The sequence below is a fragment of the Choloepus didactylus genome, chromosome 6 (genome assembly GCF_015220235.1).
Source record: "Choloepus didactylus isolate mChoDid1 chromosome 6, mChoDid1.pri, whole genome shotgun sequence".
NCBI lineage: Eukaryota > Metazoa > Chordata > Mammalia > Pilosa > Megalonychidae > Choloepus > Choloepus didactylus.
Window position 1 is genome coordinate 8715941 of NC_051312.1, and position 18608 is coordinate 8734548.

Sequence of the window (18608 nt, forward strand, 5' to 3'; positions counted from 1 at the left end):
TGCCCTCTTGTGTCTCTCACCAGCTGTGGAGGCAAAATACCTTTTACGTGTAATCCTCAGTGTCTTTATCAGTTAGATGGGACTAAAACACCTGCACCATAGGCTTTACTGCAGGGAATAAAGAATGTCAGAGGGGTTGCCAGCTGAAGGCCCCATGTGGGATATCAAAGGTGGTTATAATTTCCAATGAAAGGATCCAGGGTCCCAAAGAGAAATTGCTTCCCTGCAGGATCAGGTCAAAGAAAGAAACATGTCAAAAGCTTTAAACCCATCCCCAGGACCAGTGACAAGCTGAATCGTCCAATCCATCCCCAGGCCCTTGTGCCCTGTGAACACAGCAAGCCCAGAGCAGGCAGGAGAAGCTTCTAACATCCTCCAGTGTTGGCTGCTGAGCACCCTGAAGGCAAAATGTAGCATCTGTTTCAACTCTAAACTCTCCACTTTGAGCACAGGGTGGGCCACACACTCTACAATCAGATGTTGGGTGAATGAATGAATGATTGAAGAAGTGAATGAAGAAGTATCAGGGCTGTAAGCAGGTCCAGCCTTTACCTCCTGAATCCCAGGCTCCCACCAGGGCCTCCCAACCTTCTTAGGCCCCCCACCCTTCCCTTCCCACAGCAATGCACGACACATAGGGGTACCAAAAAGGCAAACTGGACTTTATTATAAAGTTGGCTACAAAGTCACCGCAGCACCACGAGGTGGCTGTCTGGGCAGGCCCAGGTGGTCGGTCTGGCGGCCGTGAGTCCCGCACCAGGTACACGCACTCGGGCAAGCACACGTGTGACGGCAGGTCTGCCTTCCTCCATCGGAAAGGAACGTAGCGTCTCTTCGCGCCCCTCACCCCAGGTGCGGGGCGCAAAAGTCACAGGAAGGGCTGCCAGGGTGGCAGAATCCATCGGAATTGAAATCCCGTTACTGGTGTGTAGAGAATTCTACGTGGGTGTCAAGAGCCCCTTGGGGCACAGACTGGCCCGGGTAAGCCCTGCCTTTCCCCCACCCAGGCCCAGGGGTGGCTTGGCCCCTGGGAGTGGAGAACTGGTCCAGGCCCATGGGGCAGCGCGCGGGGCTGGAGGAGTGAGGCTCCCCCATTTTCCGCTGGAAATCCCATTCAAGGAAACTCACTACGAGTGAATACAGATTGAAATGGAAACTGGGATCGCTCGAAGTCTCTTGATTTTAAAAATCTCCCTCCCTTGCCCTCCCACCCCCCCCCCTCAAATCCTGCAGGGCCTGGGGAATCAGATACATCCCCCTCCGGCCCCCAGAATCCCCCCAACAGTCTCAGGGGGGGTGGAGAGCGGCTCCACGTCTTGATGACAATATGCCATACTTGACGACGTTAAGTCACAGACTTATTCAAAACGTTGGTTCCCCTCCACTTCCATCTGCAGAGAGAGAGAGAGAGAGAGAGGATGGTCAGTAGGGCCTGTGAGGAAAGAAGGTCCCATGGGCTGAGGATAGGGTGCAGGGTTGGCACATGAAATGGGCCTCAAGTATTTTGGCCCAATGACTGAGTGATCATGGAGGCTCAGCAGCTAAGGGGGTAATTTGGATGGAGGAAATGAAACTATGACTGTGCTTTTAGAAAGGCCTGGGCCCTAAGCAGGGAGCCTATGATGGGACCAGGGGCTAAGTCCCACCCTCTTTCCCAACCCCTATAAATTCTTGCTCTGTATCTCCTTTAGGGAGCAAGAATACTGGAGGAGAGCTCTAATCCCTCTTCCATCAATTTGCTCTGTGACCTTAGGCAAGTTTCTTCAACTCAAGTACCTTAATTGTCTTCATCTGTAAAATGGGTTGATGATGACTAATTTAGGTCCTTCATAGGGTTAAGAAGCATGAATCATTACCTAAGGATTCTTTAGCCTTCTATCCCACCTCTCCTGCCCCTGCCCTCCATGCCTATGTGTCCAGAACTTTCATATAAGGTTTTTATTTGTTCTTATTATCACCGCTGCCCTGGGCAGCATGTGGTGTCATCCCATTCATAAAATCAAGGTACCAAGAAGGGAATTGACTTGCCTAATGTTACATAGCATCTCACTGGCAGGACAGGGACTTGAGGTCTTGGACATTTTGCCCACACTCACCTTCATGGAAGCTGTCTTGAACTTGGCTCTGGAGTTGATGCAACTCATCAGTGAACCCATCATAGGGGAATGCTGAGACACCTGTCTCAAAGGCGGTTTCATATGTGGCCAGGTCCTCCAGGAAGCTGTGGTCTTCTGGGGACAGGTTGTTGCAAGGCGATGGGGCCTCTCCTGGGCCCGCTGCCTCAGGATCCTCCGAACCCCATTCCCCATTGGGGGCTGGGGTGGAGAGATCCATGAAGATGTCTTCCACGGGCGTCTCTTCCAGGAATATGTTATCAGGGTCAGCCAGGAAGTCCAGCTCCTGGCATTTCCAGGGTTTCAGGTCCAGGCTGAGCACAGGGGGGCCAGCCCCTGACAGGGACAGGTTGGAGTCCAGGGGCTCCAGCCCTCCCAGTGGCTCCAGCCCACCGGTGGCAGCCTCAGCCGAGAAGGGCCTGTCCATGCCCTGAGCTAACTGGCTGATCTGTTGAATGAGGCGGTCTATCTCATTCTGCTCCTTCTCGGAGTAGTGGAAGAAACTCTGCTTAACTGGAGAGGCCTCTGGTGTGAGCAGGCCATCGGGCACCAGAGGGACATCCACAGAGAGGGGGCCCCGGAGTTGGGCCAGGGCCAGGAGTGTGCAGTCCCCATTACCAGGGCTGCTAGGACTTGGGGGCAACTTCTCATAGAGAAAACTGCATCCCTCCTGGGCGAAGTAAGTCTTGGTGGGGTTGGGGCTCAGCTGTTCTGGGAAAGTTTGGCTGGGACTGCTCAGATGTGCTTGGAATGCTGTGCTGGGAGGAGTCAGCTGCTCATGGGAAGGGCTGCCCAGAGACTCTGGGAAGGTGGAAGTGCTGGGCAGCAGCTGTTCTGGGAAGGTGGAGGTGCAAGGAGCCAGCTGGTCTTCATAGCTTCTGGCCGGGACTTCAGTCAACTGGCCTTGTAGTGGGCTAGTTAGTGGATCTGGGAAGGTTGCACTGCTGGGTGTCAACTGATCAGAGAAAGTTGCAGTGCTCAGAGTCAGCTGTTCTCGAAGAGAGCTGGATGGGGTGGGCAGGTGGGTCTGGAAGGGCTCATGGAGACTGAAGAGGAAGGCACAGCCTCCCGGCCGGTGGGGCGTGTAGGGTGGGGTGCACACAAGGTCCTTGCTCATGTCTGCTTGGAGAGAAGGCTCAGGCCCAGCAGGGAATGTCAGGTAACTGAAGTCCAGCTCTTTGGGGGGCCGGGGAAGCTCTTCTGATGCTGAGACAATACCAAGTTCAGGAGCGCTGGGGAAATTGGTGCTTCTGGCAGCTGCTAATGCTGGGGTGAAGAGTGGGTTAGGGCTGGAGCACTGCTCCTGGGAGAGGATATTCTCAGAGAATGAGGGAAGCATGGTGGAGGTACCCAGGACATAGGCTGCCTGGGTGTCTTCAGAATTCAGCTGCTGGCGGAGGCTCCAGGCTTCCGAGTCACTGGAGAGGAGAGAGAAGGCAGCTGGTAAGGGCTTGGTGTCCATTCTCAGACTTCTGTCCTTCATTGTTTCTCCTCCATGCCAACTTTGGCTGCCACCCCAGGCCCTGCCTTGCAGCTCACCTGATTGGGTAGTTATTTGCAGTAATAGGACCCTCCAGACCTTCTGAGTACAAAAGGCAGTAAATCCATGCCCAGCCTCCAGGCTTGGCTTGCAGTCTCACTACCATCTCTGCCTGAATATCTCCACTGTCAGCCACTGGAGAGAAAGAAAAGATGCAGTTAGGATGCACATCAGGCAACACCACCTAAACTTCCCCCTTGCTCACCTCTCCACTGAATTGAGGTAGACATGACATGCTCTTCTCTGACTACCCTAACCTGCACCATTTAACTCCTCACCTTTATCTCATCACTCAGAGTGCCCCAGTTCCAATTCTATTCTCACCTTTACTCCTCACCCTAAAGGTCACTCTAAGCATCCAAAACTGCTGACCTCTGGACTCTCCTCAAAATCAGTCTTGGCCCCAGCCCATTCCTGGTCTGGTCTCCCATGCCATTTCCCAGTTCCCTGTCTTGCCCCCCAGCCTCTCTGGACACTCACACAGGCGATAGTGTTGAGCAGAAGCGTGGGCCAGGTCCTCGGGATGCAGCAGTCCATACCATGATTTACAAAGCAGTTCACTGCGCTCAAAGCCCAGGTAGATTAGGACACTGGGAAAGTGGAAAGGATGAGGTCAACTTTCTGTTTTCTCTCCTTGATACCCAGACATCTCACTCCCTCCCAGGTCCTCTCTCCCTCTAGATCCCATTCTCCCTGCCCCTGACTCTCCAGAATCTAGGTGTCCCCTCCTCTCTGGCATGCCTTCCTCCTGGCGTCTGAGAACTCAAGACCTACCTCTCAGAAATGTCCAGTAGGGCCAGGTCCTTGGCATGATGGCTCTGGAACATGGCCAGGAAGAGTGAGGCAGGGCCAGGGCCAGGCCCGGGGCCAGGGCGGGGTCTTGGCTCCAGCGGGGCACAGAAAGCTGTGAACACAGGGTTTCCTGCCCAGTAGGCCCCAGGTGGATGAGGGTGGAATCGGCCTCGAATAAGCACCAGCTTGTTGCCTGTGCTCTGGCGCCTGAGGGACTTCGAGGTGTTGAATCGACAGCGGAAGAGGCGATCTAGGTGGATGAAAAGAAAAATTGGTAAGAGAGCAAGATGGCAGATGGTGAGGAGCACCGCAGCAGGGGGAGATTGGAGTGGAGAAGGGAGGGAGTCCTCACCAGTGTCCAGGGCAGAGGGCAGGGTGAGTTGCTGGCGCACAGTGAGGTGATCAGCTGGGTCAATGATGTCGTAGATACTGTCACCCTGGGCCACCAGGTCCACCTGGGGGACAGGAAGGTAAGAGATGACCATTAATGAGGGCAGCAAGAGCCAGTCCTTGACCTCCCTTCCCTCCCTCAGTAATTCTCAGATTCGTGGAATGGGAATTTCCTTGTGCCCCATCTGTGCCCCAGCCTGAGATGGGAGGAGGCAGTGCTCACCATGGAGTGCCCCAGATGCTCGCTCACGCTCTCGGACAGATACAGAAGCTTCCCTTCAGCAGTGAACACAAGCAGAAAGCCAGGCAGTGCTGCCACGATGTCTTCAAGCTCTTGAGCTGAGAGAAGCCCCGTGGGGCCCGCCAGAGGAGAGCCTGCAGGACAAGAAGTGGAGAGACGGGAGTAAGACTGGGAGGCAAAACAGAGGTGAGGAAGGCACGGACTGAGATTCGGAGAATACGGAGGAATTTGTCCTGGACCTGCCTCTGCGCACACTGGTGAGCCCGCTTCCCGCAGCTCTTGGCAGGGAAACCTGTTGCGAGCTCGCTCCTGCCAGCCCGCCCTTCGGAGTCTAAACTGCGGCCAGCGCCGCAGAAGCCCTGATTACAGGACCGAGGACAGCGCCCAACTCACACCCGAACAGTCGGCACCGCGGACAGCGCCCCGCACAAGCCGCGATTTCGGCACCGCGGACAGCGCTTCAGCGGCGCTAGGAAAGCCCTTCCAGTATCGCAAACAGCCGCTGTCCTTCCTCGGGCTTCGGCGGCTCCACCCCTGCAACTTCCCGGGCTTCCCTCCCCGGGTTCCCAGAGCGCTTCTGCGCTCTTGGGGACTGGGGCCATTCAGTCCTGACTCTTCGCCTCCCAGAAGTCTGGCACCAGGGACAGCATCCCGGCTTCCTAACCCTCATGCAGAACTAAGGTAAGCACTGGAAAGAGCTCAAGAGGAAAAGTAAGAAGTCCGAGTCCCCGAGTCCCTTCTAGCCCCAGCTTCCCAAAACGCTGCCCTAGACATGCGATAGTCCTAGCGGGTTCCCTCGGATCTACGGCCCCCGGTGCCCGCCAGCTCGGGTCTCCGGCGGCCCCAGCTTGCTCACCTCCAGAGAAGAAGACTCCCTTGCGAGTGTAGATGCAGGCAAGACTCATAATGTGCAGGTAGGACAGCCGGACCTTGTCCGCCTCGGCCAGCGGCAGTAGTTCCTTGAGGTTCCGGATCTCAGCGTTGATCTGATCGCGGCGCGCCTTGGAGGCGCCCTTAGTGGAGCGGTACATGACTGGAGGCTGCGGAGCTCCAGCTCGGGTGCCCCGAACACCTGCGTCCCTGTTCCGACGCGCCGGTGGCTTCCTCCTTGCTTTCCCGTCTCTTGCTCAGACTCGCTCTCTCTCCTCTCCTGGGCTCTGCTCGGCTGCGCTGCCCTCCTAGCCTGCCTGCTTCCGCCTTATATAGCTCCTGCCGAGCGTGGGGGGGCTCGCTTTAGAGACGGGAGGGGGGCGGGAAAGAGGGAGGCTGGGCTAAACGAGCTGCAGCGGGAGCTGCTGGCTTGGGAAGGGGGGGCGCTCCTCCTCCCTCCCCGGCTTCCGACGTCATCCCGTGACGTAGAACGAGAGCGGGAGGGAGGCCGAGGGGAGGGCGAGAACGGAGGCCGCGGAGGGGGCTGCGCCTGGAGGGAGCTAAGCCGAGGGGCCGGCGCTGCATTAGGAAGGCCTGCAAGTGGGGCACAGGGAGCCAGGCGTCCGAGTGTGTTCGGCCTAGGAAAGCGACAGGGCAAGGGCTGGGGCAGTCTGAATCTCTGGCAGGAGAGTCTGGAGAGAGCAGGGAGGGGCTGGTTCCGACATCCATTTTTCTGAAGAGATAAGGGAATGGAGGGGAGCAGGTGGTCCACACATCCCCCCTCGTTCTCTGGTCCACACACACCCCCGGTTAACACAGGGTGAGGAGGAGTCTTCCTTGGCCTCTGTGGGATAGGTCACAGCTGGGGTTTCTCTCTGGGGACTACTCAGTCTGGGATTCCCTCGGCTGCTTTCGAAGATCACATCCCCTCCCCCTTTCCCATACCCGGGTCTCGGCGATTTAGCAGGAGGAGTTAACGGGGGCCGAGGTCCCCTTGGATGGTGTGGAAAGAGGGTACTGAGGGAGAGGGACTAACTGAATTTGGCCTCAGCCCTATATTCCCGGAGCCAAGAATAAGAAAGCCCACGGTGTAGTCTGCAGTGATTCTTCGTTTCTCTGTCAATAAATTAACCTTAATCACTGACGGGGGAAACTGAGGCAGGGCCTCAGGGCACGGTGAGGATCTGGGTTTACACAGAGGCATCCCTTTCCCCCTTTGCCAGCCCCCAAAGCGAGCGGTTCCCCACCCCCATCCCCCACCCGCTTGCAAGTCTCCCTGGCCTCGCGGGCCGGGGGCGGGGGCGGGGCCCGGGGAATCCCAGCTCCTTATTAGGACAGGAATCCTCCGGCGGCTGCCGCGGCGGCGGCGGGAGGCGGGCGGGGCCTGGCTGCCTCCGCACCGCTCCGAAGGGCTCCCCTCACCCCCACCCCTCCCGACACACACACACAAACACACACACGCCTCTGGCGGGGAGGACGGGGAAGCAGCAGAGAAGCGAGGGGGCCGTGCTGGGGACAATTTGCGACCCCTGAGCCTACTAAAGACCGTCCTCACACATCCCTCCTCCCCACCTTCGCGCTAGGGAGGTCCTCCTCGCTCTTCCTCTCAGTCCTCAACCCTCTACATTTCCCCCAGTTTCTGTAACTCATTGCTTGCTTGGTGGTCTGTCTCAACTTTTGTGTGCCCCCTACCCCTCAAAGTTTCCCCTTCTGTCCTTCCTCCCTTACCTCTTTCTTTCTTTCCTTCCTTCCTTCTTTCTTCCTTCCTTCTTTTCTTTTTTTTTTTTTTCAGTTTTGTCTCCACATTGTGCCACCATTGCCCTATCCCCCCACCCCCACCTTTCTTCTTTCTTTCTTCACCACAGATGATTGCTCTCTACAGCGCTGGGGGATGTCTTTCTTTCCCCAGTATCCCAAAAAGGGAGAAGACAGTGTGATGGGGAGCATTTTATCTAAACCTCATTTGATGGGGGGGAGGGGATGAAATCATTTGAGGGGCTGAAGAGAGGCCACTTTAAAACTGAAGAAGGACCATTGGACTGATGGTAGAAAGTCACATAGGAAGGGTGGACATGAACTTTGAAACCAAGAAGAAAAATGTGGGATCAAATAACTCCCCACTCCTCATGGAAAAGGGTGGTAGCAAGAGAGGAAGAGTAGAAAGATGCAACTGAGGAGAAGTGTGTCTGGGAAGAAGGGTATGTGGCTGAGGAGGTCCTATCCAGGGCTCTTGTGCCATTTGGGCTGACGTTGGGGCCATCCATATTTATTGTCCTGGGCTCTCTGGCACAATTGAGGCAGGGAGAATGGTGAATGTGTGTCTGTCCGTCTGTCTGCCACTGTCCCCAACCTTATCAATCCTGGTCACAGAGAGATAGTTCCTTCAGGAAGGACATCTCTGTTGCCTCTTTAATCTCTATCTGACTTCCTGAAGGACCCACCCACCATCCCTAAATCTTTGTTTGGACAAGCCCTTGGTCTTGGGACCCCCGTTCCCGTATGAAAATCCAGAGCAGTGTTCCTGTTTTCTTTACCCTCTGCTGATTTAGGTCCTGGCTAGGAGACATTCTTAGTATCCCTCATCACACAAAGATGTGTCTATTGTCCAGCTGGTCTCCAACAAGCTGAGCAGGACCTTAGGGAAAGAATAGGGTTCTGGCTGCTGTCCGTGGTACTGAAATGTTCAACAGCGAAGTCAGGTTGGCCAACGTCTGCCTGGGACATCAAAGTAGAGCTTGAGTCCACACAGCCTTAGGGTGAGGTGCCTTTGGCTATCCCCTTCTCCTCTGAGACTGAATATGAGGAGGGGTCTTGCAAGGAGACAAGATTCCTGGGGTGTAAGAGTGAAGTAAACATGGGGGGAGAACTGGGCTGAGAGGAAGAGCCTTTGGATTTTTCCAGGAAACTGTAAGTGGGGAGAAGCCACTCTGGGTGGAGAGAAGGGTCTAGAAGGGGATGGAAAGGTGTAGAGAAGGGCTCATTCTAGATCGCCCACTCTTACTCAAGTTGAGAAAATCTGTATGCCCCAGAGTCTCCTCTCCCCAGGCCAACTCCCACCTTCCTAGCCTCCCACCTCTGTGAAGCTATTTTTAACTGCACAGAACCAAAAATAGCTTGGCAGCAGCTTCAGGCCGTGGGAGAGGAGCTATTTATATCACCAGTGATGGTTCCAAAATAGCAAGCAGGAGGAGGGGGGCGCCTGGCACGCTAGAGAGCTCCTGGCTGCTACTAAAAATACTGGCAGTGTGAGTCATCCAGGCCTGGCTGAGTCACCCCATTCCCCCCCCCTTCCCAGCAGCAGGAGGCAGCAGCAGAACAGGCTAAAGAATTGGAAGCCTGAAGTGGGGGAGGCATCAGAGCCTGTTGGTTATGGGAAAGTGGGCAAGGGGGTGGATTGGGAGAGGGGCTTTGGGGTGAGTATATAGAGGGAATGGGGAGGGGAGCAGAAGTTACCCAGCCAAACCCACTGGGTGAGCCTGTAGCATTCTCTGCTACTCGCTCCTGTGCAGGGATGCTTGAGCAATTGTAGGGAGGTAGCCAGACTGTGAGGGTTTGTGTCTATCTGTCCATTTGACTGTGACTGTTTTTGTAAGTCTTGGTGTGTCTGCATCTGAGCGAGTGTCCATCTGAACATGTGTCATTTGTGTATGCTTACATGTCTGTAGCTGTGTATCTATCTGTATGTGTCTTGCTGTGTGTCTGTATCCCTGTATGTCTATTGATTTGCCTTTGCCCACATCTATTCCTGTCTTTTTAAAGCCTAAAACTCCCTGTGTTGTGTGTCTATGCCTTTATGTATTTACATAGTTGCAACTGCGTGTCTTTCTGTGTGTGTGTCCATATCTGAGTCTCTCTTTGTCTTTGTTTGTCAGCATCTGACCATGTGTGTGGCTTTATGTGCATCCCCAGCTTCTATGCACCTTCTGTTGCCCTCCCTGATGTTGCCTGTAGGGCTCTTGCACCCTCTGTCCCTTGGTTACCTCTCTCCACCCAGGATCTTCCCCTCTTCCCAGCCATGGTCCTCAGCCATTGGGAAGGTCTACCTGTTGCATGCAATCTCTAGGTAGAAAGATGGAGGAAGAAGCCCATCTAACTTCTCCCCCCTCCCTTGGGCCATCCTGAATCCTCCCTGGTCTGCCAGAATAATTGGTTTTCCATCGCTCCATATTTGGGAAGCTGAGAGAAGAGAAGGGCCTTCTTTGGTTCTAAAAAAAAAAATTCCTCATGTGGGCACGGGTGTGCACAGCACACACACACACATACACACATACACAACTGAAAGAGAGAAAGAGAGAAAAAATATCAAGGTCCCTTCTTTACGGAGTTGAGCTCGCATCTGTTGCCATGGCAACCCGCCCACTCCTTCCCCGAAAAATCACCAAGAAGAGGTGATGGCATCGAGAAGGGATTGGCTGATTTCTTTCTTTATTATTTTTCCGAAAAAGGGCTTTTTATAGCAAGAACAGGCTGTGAGATCCCTTACTATCTCTTGCATAGCTTTATTGGGAACCTGGAGAGACACCACCTTTCGACCTCCATCAAAGAAGAGGTGAATCTTTTCCAGAATTTGGGGAGAGCATAATCTCCTGGGAGAGGATTGGAAAGTGGGTGGGAAGTCTGGTTCTCTAGAATAACATGGGGACCACTGGTTAGGGCTGCTTTTCTGGAGACTTGAGGCAAAGACCTTGTCAGAGGACTGTCAAAGTGTATCTTGTCTTGCTCTGGACAAATATCTCCATGAGAAAATGAAGCAAGAGGGAGGGAGGGAAGGAAGGAGGGAGGGAGAGAGAAGCACTTGATGGGTCTTCAGAGAAGATGCCAAGATGCCAAAGGATCCAAGCTCTCAAGGTGATCAGACCAGATAGGTGGTCAAGTCAGCTCAAGAAAGAGCCATTGATGCAACTGGTGGTGGCACAAGTCAACACTAGGCTGCAGCTGTGGCTATTTGGCTTGGACCCTGGGAAGGCTGGGGCCATGGATGAATGTTCTAGGAAAGCATTGAAGCTCACCTTCCCTAATTCTAGTTCCAGCCTGAGTCTCAAAGACCTCTTCCAAAGCCTGGCCACCAGCCACTGCAGCCACATCATTTTCTGGAGTGAACCGCAGCCTCCTGCCAAATGACTGGATGATAGAAAGGAGAGAATTCCTAGTTTCCTCCTGTGCTTGGCTTGCTACAAAAATGGGGTCACTTGGGGCTGGAGGTTGGAAAGCCAGACCAAGAATCTTACTCTGGAGAGAGACAGCAAAGTCTGATAGGCTGCTACTTCTAGCAATGCACTTTTAGCAAGTGTTCAAAGTGATGGAGCAGAGGGACGAAAAACTGTTGGATTTGCTGTGACCTGTTAGACATGTTCTCATGGAAAATCTGGCTGATAATATTAGGCCCCTTTGATAGATGGTGAAACTGAGGCTCAGAGGTGGCCAATAACTTTCTCAAACTCACACAACAAGTCAGTGGCAATGCCGGACTTCAAGCCTGGCTCCTGTCTCGCAGCTCAGACTTGTTCTCTTGCACTGTGGAGGTAGAGCAAGGATCTGAAAACTATTGTCTTTGTGCCAAATCTGACCCACCATCTGTTTTTACAAATAAAGTTTTATTGGAACACAACCATGTCCATTCATTTATGTATTGTCTACGACTGCTTTCACGCTACAGTGTAGAGTTGAGTAGTTACAACAGGGATCATATGACCCACAAAGACTAAAATACTTGCCAACTAACCCTTCACAGAAAAAGTTAGCTAATCTTTAGATCAGAGGATGAGTTTATGCTATCAATATCTCTACTTGCCTCTCTCTTTCTCATCCAGAGGCTCGCTGAGCCCAGGGAGGACCAAGCTGTCACGCTGTCTTCCTTTAACTCTTCCAAGTTCCATGGAATGCACCTCAAAGAAGGAGAAATTGAGAAGCTCTAAGGACCAGCCTCCTTGCTATCTTCTAGACCACTTTATAGCTGTGTGGATGTAGCCTCCCATGCTGCAGAGAAGCTCCACATCCTGTTGCCATGGCAACATGAGTTGAAATTGGCAATGAGGAGGCAGGGTACCCCACCGCATCTCCACCCCAACCCCAATCCTCAGGACTGCATTTTGGGAAGAGGAGGTGTCCCATGGTTGATTATTAAGGAATTGTCAGGAAGACAAAAATTTCCTGGTGGGAGGAAAATGAGGGAAAATTGGAGCCTCCAATTTAACCCAGGGGAAGAATCTCTATACACCTTCTCAGAGAGGTTGAGTAGCTTGCTCAGGATCAAACAGCTAGAACAAGGTAGAGTTGGGGTTAGAATCCAGGTCTCCTGACTTCTTGTTTTCATTTTTTACTAGACTGTTATTTTGAATTGATGGGTTTGAAAACATGTAAATGTCTTCTCACAGATTCCCAAGCACCTCTCTGGTCGTGTCTATGGCACACCAGCCCGTGAAGTGAAAACAATCCTCATTGCTCGTTTGCGCAATGACTGTGTTGGGTTCAGCTGCATCTAGCAGGCTGTTTTCTCTCTCCTAAGGCTTTTTCATTATGTTATCACTCCCCCGGTTCTACTTACACAGGGAAGCATTCAGAACATTTTATCTATTTATGGTTATGAAATCAACAAATCTCATGTGAAGAGGGTACAGGCTGGCATCCAACACATTGAGAGGGTCAGAGCCAGGTGAGTGGTCTGAGCAGAGAAGGTGAGGGACATGGAACCCGGGGTGGAGAGACCCAGGGTGAAAAAGATGAAGCTTCTCCAGACAAAGGCCTGGAGGCAGGGATGAGAAGAGGAGACAAGCAATGCAATGAAGAGCTTTGGAATCCAAGGAGGGAGGGAAAATCAATCACCTATAAACATCTAGAAGAGCAGGGATCCAATACATTTCTAGGTGCTGTGAGGAGGCAGGAGTGTAGGACATGGGCCTTGCCCTCAAGCAGCTGGAGGAGGGGACAAACCCTCCATGCCTGCATTTATTACTTCAGCCTGGCTTTGGGGTCCCCTCATCCCCTGCTGGTGAATGCCTCCTTGCCCTGCTGGTCCCCCAGTTGGGTCCAACCCCCTTCCCCAGCTTTCTGTGCTTTCCCCTCAATGCATGTCTCATCCTGCATTGTCCCTTCTTGTCTGCTTGTCTGTCTCCCCACCAGCAGCTGAGTTTGGTCTCCATATTGCCGGCATCCAGCACTGGGCCCAGCACAGAGCAGGGATTCAGATATGTGATTCATTCATGCAATTAATACCCAACGGTCGAGGTTGTGCCAGCCTCTGTGCTGGGCACTAGAGGTGCAATGGTTTGAAAACACAGCCTGACGAGAAAGTGAGAACTTGACAGATTCACCCTAAGTAGATGATTGTCATAAATGAGGCAAACAGGGCATCTTGGGAAAGCCAAATGAGGGGTTGACCTGGGTCTGGGGAGGCAGGGATGGGCTCCCTGATGAGGCATGTTTGAGTGACAGGCTCAATGGCCTAGGCTGTGCCGGGGCAGGTGGGGTGGGGTTGGCAGGTGGACAGAGTAGAGTGGCATCATAAACGGGACTCCACACAGCAACAAGAAGCCACAAAAGAAGCTATTGCAGCCTAAGGCTCCATTAACAGAAGCGCAGGGGAGGGTGGAGAGTGGGTGGGCCCTGTTCTCCATGGCTGAGCCTCCACCTCAGCCAGGAGGTCTGGTTCTGGGAGCTATGCCATGGGTGGGACTGAGATAAAGTGCCCCAGCCTTGAGCAAAGTGTTTGGTGGGCAAGGGGCAGGTAGACCCCAGGACTGTGAGGAAGGATCCAAATGCCACAGCCTACAAGGTCCCAGGCTGGTTTGTTTCCTGCCATCTTCTCTGGCCCTGCCTTGCCTCCTGCTTTATGCTCTCTCTTCCAGCTACATTTACCTTTTTTCCAGTCCCTGGCCCGGTCATTCTCCCACTTGCCACAGTGCTTTTGCACATGCTCTTCTGTCTGCCTGGAGAGTATTCACCTTTTCCCTCTGCCTAGTTCATCCCCGTTTTTCCTTCATACCTCAGCTCAAACAGCTCCTTCTCAGGAAAGCTTTCCCTGACCCTCCTGATTAGGTCAAATCCCCAGTTAAGAGTTCCCAGGCACCCTGTGCCTCTCTTAGCACTTGTCACAAGGGCCATCAAGAGTTGGGGGGATATATCCTGTGGGTAACAGGCTGACTGGGTGGAGGCTGGAGGCTGGGCTCTGGGCAAGCCTGCCCATGGCTGAGTCACGGCCCCTTGCTGATTTTGTGACATTGGGAAAGTGTCTCAGTTTCCCTATCTGCTAAACAGAGATGTAAGGGGCATAATAGCACCTACATTAAGAGACTGATGGGAGAATTTGATTTGTTAAATCATTAAAGCACTTAGAACAATGTCTGGCACACAAAAGGAACACTGTAAGTGTTGAATAAATGAATGTTAGCCATTATTATTATAGCTTTATGAAAAATGTAATTTTGAATAAAATATACAGAGGAGCAATGGGCTGGTTTGGGAGGTAGTGAGTGTCCTGTTGGTAGAAGGATATAAGCAGAACCTAGACCCCACTACCCCACTTGCTTGGCTTTCTGCAACTTTGGTCCAGGCTTGGTCTGAGGGCACCAGATGAGCGTGGGCCAGATTGGGGGCTGCAGCAGTTCCAAAGAGAAGAGAATGACAAAGATGGCTGCTGGAGGTCTTGGGGAGGGGGGGTGGAAGTCAAGGACTTCCAAGGGCTCCACGTCATTCCAAGGGCTCTAGCTTGAGTCATGCCAGCGCTCCTTCCCTAGGCATCACAGCCAGCTCCAACACTGTTCACCACATCCAGGAATGGAGAGCTGGCTCCAGGTTGAACATGCCCTTCCAGTATTCCCCTTGCCATTCTTCTACCAGCAAACCTGACCATACTCGTCCCCAGTCCATCACTCCATTACTCCCCAGTACCAAAACTTCTGGCCTTTCCACCCTCATGTGCCTAAGTCATCACAGGCTCTAGCTACAAGGGTCTCCTTGTTATTCCCTAAATATATCCTGCAACATAAGAGTTTATAGACGCAGTACTTACCTGTGCCTTACATGTACTGACTCATTAAAACCTCACAGCTATTCTATGACGTGTGGGCTATTGTTATCCCCACTGGCCCTGGGCCTGATGGAGGGAAAGTCTGCAGGGCATAGTGGAATCCTAAGAGAGACTGATGGGGTTAAAGCCTAGGGTACTTAGGGGCAAGCAATAGGCTTGATGGGACCAGTGACAGAGAGGAAGCTCTAGAAGAGTTCCCAAGAATGGGGAAAATGAGAACCCACCCACCCCTGAGAATGCTGAGACCACAGAGAGTTGGTTAAACTATGGCAAGAATGGGGAAGAAGTGGTTGTGTCCTGATAGTGGAGCAGCTTCTGGAACCAGGAAGGGGTGAGGACTGGGTGAGTTGGGGAGGGAGTGTCACACCAGGAAGATTTAGTGGAAAGGAACGTCTGGCTGAAGGGGATCTCCTACATCACCCAGTCCAGATAGAGGGTGGTTCAAGGTTCCCAAGGTCTAGGAAGAAGAGAATGTGTCTTAAGGCTAGATGTCAGTGGATTGTTTGGTGGGGGAAAGAATCCTGGACAGGAGGACCAGGAGACATGGGTTGTTGTCCGAGGTCTGTCACCAACCTACTGGAGGTGTTGTGCAACCCCCTTCCCTTCTCTGGATGTCAATTTCCCTTCTTGCAAAATGTCAGTGGCAGCAGGTTGCACCACTTGGCCTTGAAGGACCCTCCCATCCCTGACAATCTGAGCATTTCTGGGCATAGATCCCACTTGGCCCCATGCCTCCCAGGCTTTGGAGGCTGAATGCTGCAGATCTAAGACCCAGTTTCAGGTGGGAATGGGCTCATGTGCCCACGTCTAGGGTCCAATGGGTCTGACGTCTCCTAGAGGCTCAAGTTGTCAGTCCTGGATGAGCAGGGCCAGCTAGGGCCCTGGAGACCTGGCTTGTGTGGACATAGGAGGAGGCAGGTACTGGTACTGACCCTGTGGGTTTCTTTCTTCAAACCCATCAGGGGCCTTTTCTTACATGTTTGTGCTAAGGATGGCAGGGGACTCACCGTTAGTGGGATCCAATGGGTTCCAAGGTGTGCAAACAGACCCCCAGGTAATCCTGAGTGGTCCAACCCAACTCATGGCTGAAGCAATTACTGCCTCCAGCATATCTTAGCTTCGGTCTGGTGGGATGAAAACACCCTCAGCAGCATCTCATGGTCAGCCAGAGAAGGACCCCAGGGCCTGGCCAAAATACCCTATTTCAGAGCATCTCAGCTCATGATTGGTGTGGTGACCCTTCGAGATCATCCACCTTGCATGACTGAGGCCCAGTGCAGAGAACAGGGTGGCCCAGGCCACAAGGCCAATGCTTGGTGGAGGTGGACCCAAGCCAGGCTCCTGGCTCGAAGCACTGCTCTCTGGGTTCCTCTCAAAGGGTGGTCTTTGGGGCCAAGGTGCAGACAAAGAGGCTGGGCAGGAGGCAGATTTCTGGGTCTTGGTCTCAGCAATGTGTTGACTTGCCATGTGACCTGGGCAAATCACTTATCTCCAAGGGCTGCCCTGGTTTCCCCTTCTGTGCATTGGATACCCTTTGGAATGGCTGTTCAAGGCTCCAAGGTTAACCACTGTAAAGCTTGAATCTCTCTCCTTTGCTAGACTTGGAAAGTTGGACTGTGTCTGATCCACCTCTGGATCCCCAACCCTGGTCCAGAGTAGGGGTCCAGAGATGTCTGGAACATACACGGCTTCTTGGGCATGGTCACGTACTCTGCAGCTGTCCTCAGTTAGTCCTGGCCAAACAAACCCCTTTTGTGGGCATGGCAGGGAGAGAATGCAGGTACGTCCAGCTGGAGCAGAAGGATCCAAAGAGCTGGGTCCACATGGCTCTGGGGAGGCCTGCCAGAGCCCAGCAGGCCACACCTTTATCCAGAAGAGCTGAAGAAGCCACCTGGCACTTGCAGGCAGCCTGGGAAAGGTTTGGTTCCAGAAAGTTCCAGAGAGATGGTGAGGCAGGAAGCTTTCAGTGGAAGCAGACATTTGCAAGCAGCAACCTGGTTGGTTGGTTGTGGAGTCCATGCCATCCAGAAGTTTGTCCAGAGTGATCATGGCTCCAGAAAGTCCGCCGGGTCTGGACTATGCTGGGGAAGAGGAGGTGATGCGTTGCAGATCTGGGCAGCTGGCTCCTGGGACCATGCAGGGCCGTCTGACCCTCTTTTGGGTACAGGGCAGAGGCCAGAGTTCACATTGGAATGTTAAGGTGCTGGGGGCTGACCTCTGGCCAGGAAGTCAGCACCCCTGGGCTCTGGGCCATGCTCTTTCAGGAACTTGCCATGTGACCCTGGCCAAGCACTACTTTCCTCTTGGCCTCAGTTTCCCTTTCAATTTAATGAGGGTGTGGAGCAACTGCTGAGAGGCCTCCCAGCTGGGATCCTAACCATGGTCCCAGGCTGAGACCCCAAAGAAAAAGGCCAGGGTAGGAGGCTGGAGGGCAGTGCGGGTCTCCAGAGACCCAGGATGACCCCGCAATTAAGAAGACCTCACCTGAGCTTTCGCTCTGTGGCCTTGTCCAAGAGGATCCCCAACGCACTGGGCCTGGCATCTTGCTTCCTTCCAAGGCTCTTATAGAAGAAAAGTCTCCCTCTCTTGGGGGAGGGGCTGGGGGTCGAGGGGCAAGAGCAGGGCCTCGTTTCTCCACGGTTGAAATTTCCCCTTAAAGGGTGGAGGGTGCTAAGATGGGGTTGGGGGTCGTATGGCGCCGGGGCCTTCCCGGTCCGGGTCCCAGACCCAGCGCCGGGCTCGCGGCTCGGGGGCGGGGACAGCTCCCAGGCTCTGCCGGAGCCGCCACCCCGCCGGTTGCCTTTAAAAGGCGCCAGCGCGCGCGCATCGGCAGAAGGGCTGCGGCTCTCTTCCAAAATAGGCAAGAATTGGGAGGCCGCGGGAGACGAGCTGCGACGCGTGCGGACGTCACCCGGGGCCTCCCTCCCCCAAGCCTGCATCACATCTCCATGGCAACGGCGTACCGAGGCTGCAGATGAATGAGCCGCGGCGAGGAGGGGAGGAGCGCACAGAGATGCGCGCGCCCTGTGTCAGGCGTCCAGGCGCGGAGGCTCCCTGGGGAAGGGGATGCAGACCCGGCGCTAGGAGGAAGGGGGCGCCCTCACGCTCCAAAAGCCCCCAGGACCCATTGATTCCTAGCTGATCCTATTGTGTCCCGGGAACCCGGGAGCTACTCTCTCCAGGGCTCCCCGATCCTGGTTCAGGGCTCCTGGGATCTCAGGGACCTTCCTTGCTCCCATCTTCCTTCTCACTCAGTCTGCTCTCCCTGTTCCCCCAAATCTGCGGAAAGCCAGGCATTACGTGATCTAGCGCCACCACGTGGCCGACAATGGCTCTGCGTCCGGCGGGCGTGTGGCTAGTGTCCCGCCGTCTATGTCGCCCTCTGCCGATCGCGAGAGGGAAGAGCAGAGAAGAGCTCCGCAGTCTTCACAAGAGAACCCTGATTAATAAAGTTGTAACATTAGTAGCTAACATTTTGTGAGCGCTCACAATGTGTCCGGCACTACGCTAAGCTTTTCTCCAGTGTCACTTCATTTCATTCCCACAGCAACCATGAATGCAGAATACTATTATTCTAATTGTCATTTTACAGGTGAGAAAAACTGAGGCTCTAAGGGGTTACAATTTGTCCAAGAC

At 53.7% G+C, this 18608-nt stretch overlaps 1 protein-coding gene across 1 annotated transcript; it reads right to left on the reverse strand.

Moving 5' to 3' along the window:
• Positions 1 to 1291: 1291 nt before the first annotated feature.
• Positions 1292 to 6108, reverse strand: NPAS4 (neuronal PAS domain protein 4). Its single transcript, XM_037840843.1, has 8 exons — positions 5934 to 6108; positions 5060 to 5211; positions 4799 to 4901; positions 4429 to 4696; positions 4135 to 4244; positions 3654 to 3789; positions 2097 to 3532; positions 1292 to 1391 (listed from the first exon to the last, which is right to left on the reverse strand). Exons 1-8 carry the CDS (start codon positions 6106 to 6108, stop codon positions 1363 to 1365), a joined length of 2409 nt encoding a protein of 802 aa, XP_037696771.1. The 3' UTR covers positions 1292 to 1362.
• Between the last annotated feature and the right edge of the window lie 12500 nt (positions 6109 to 18608).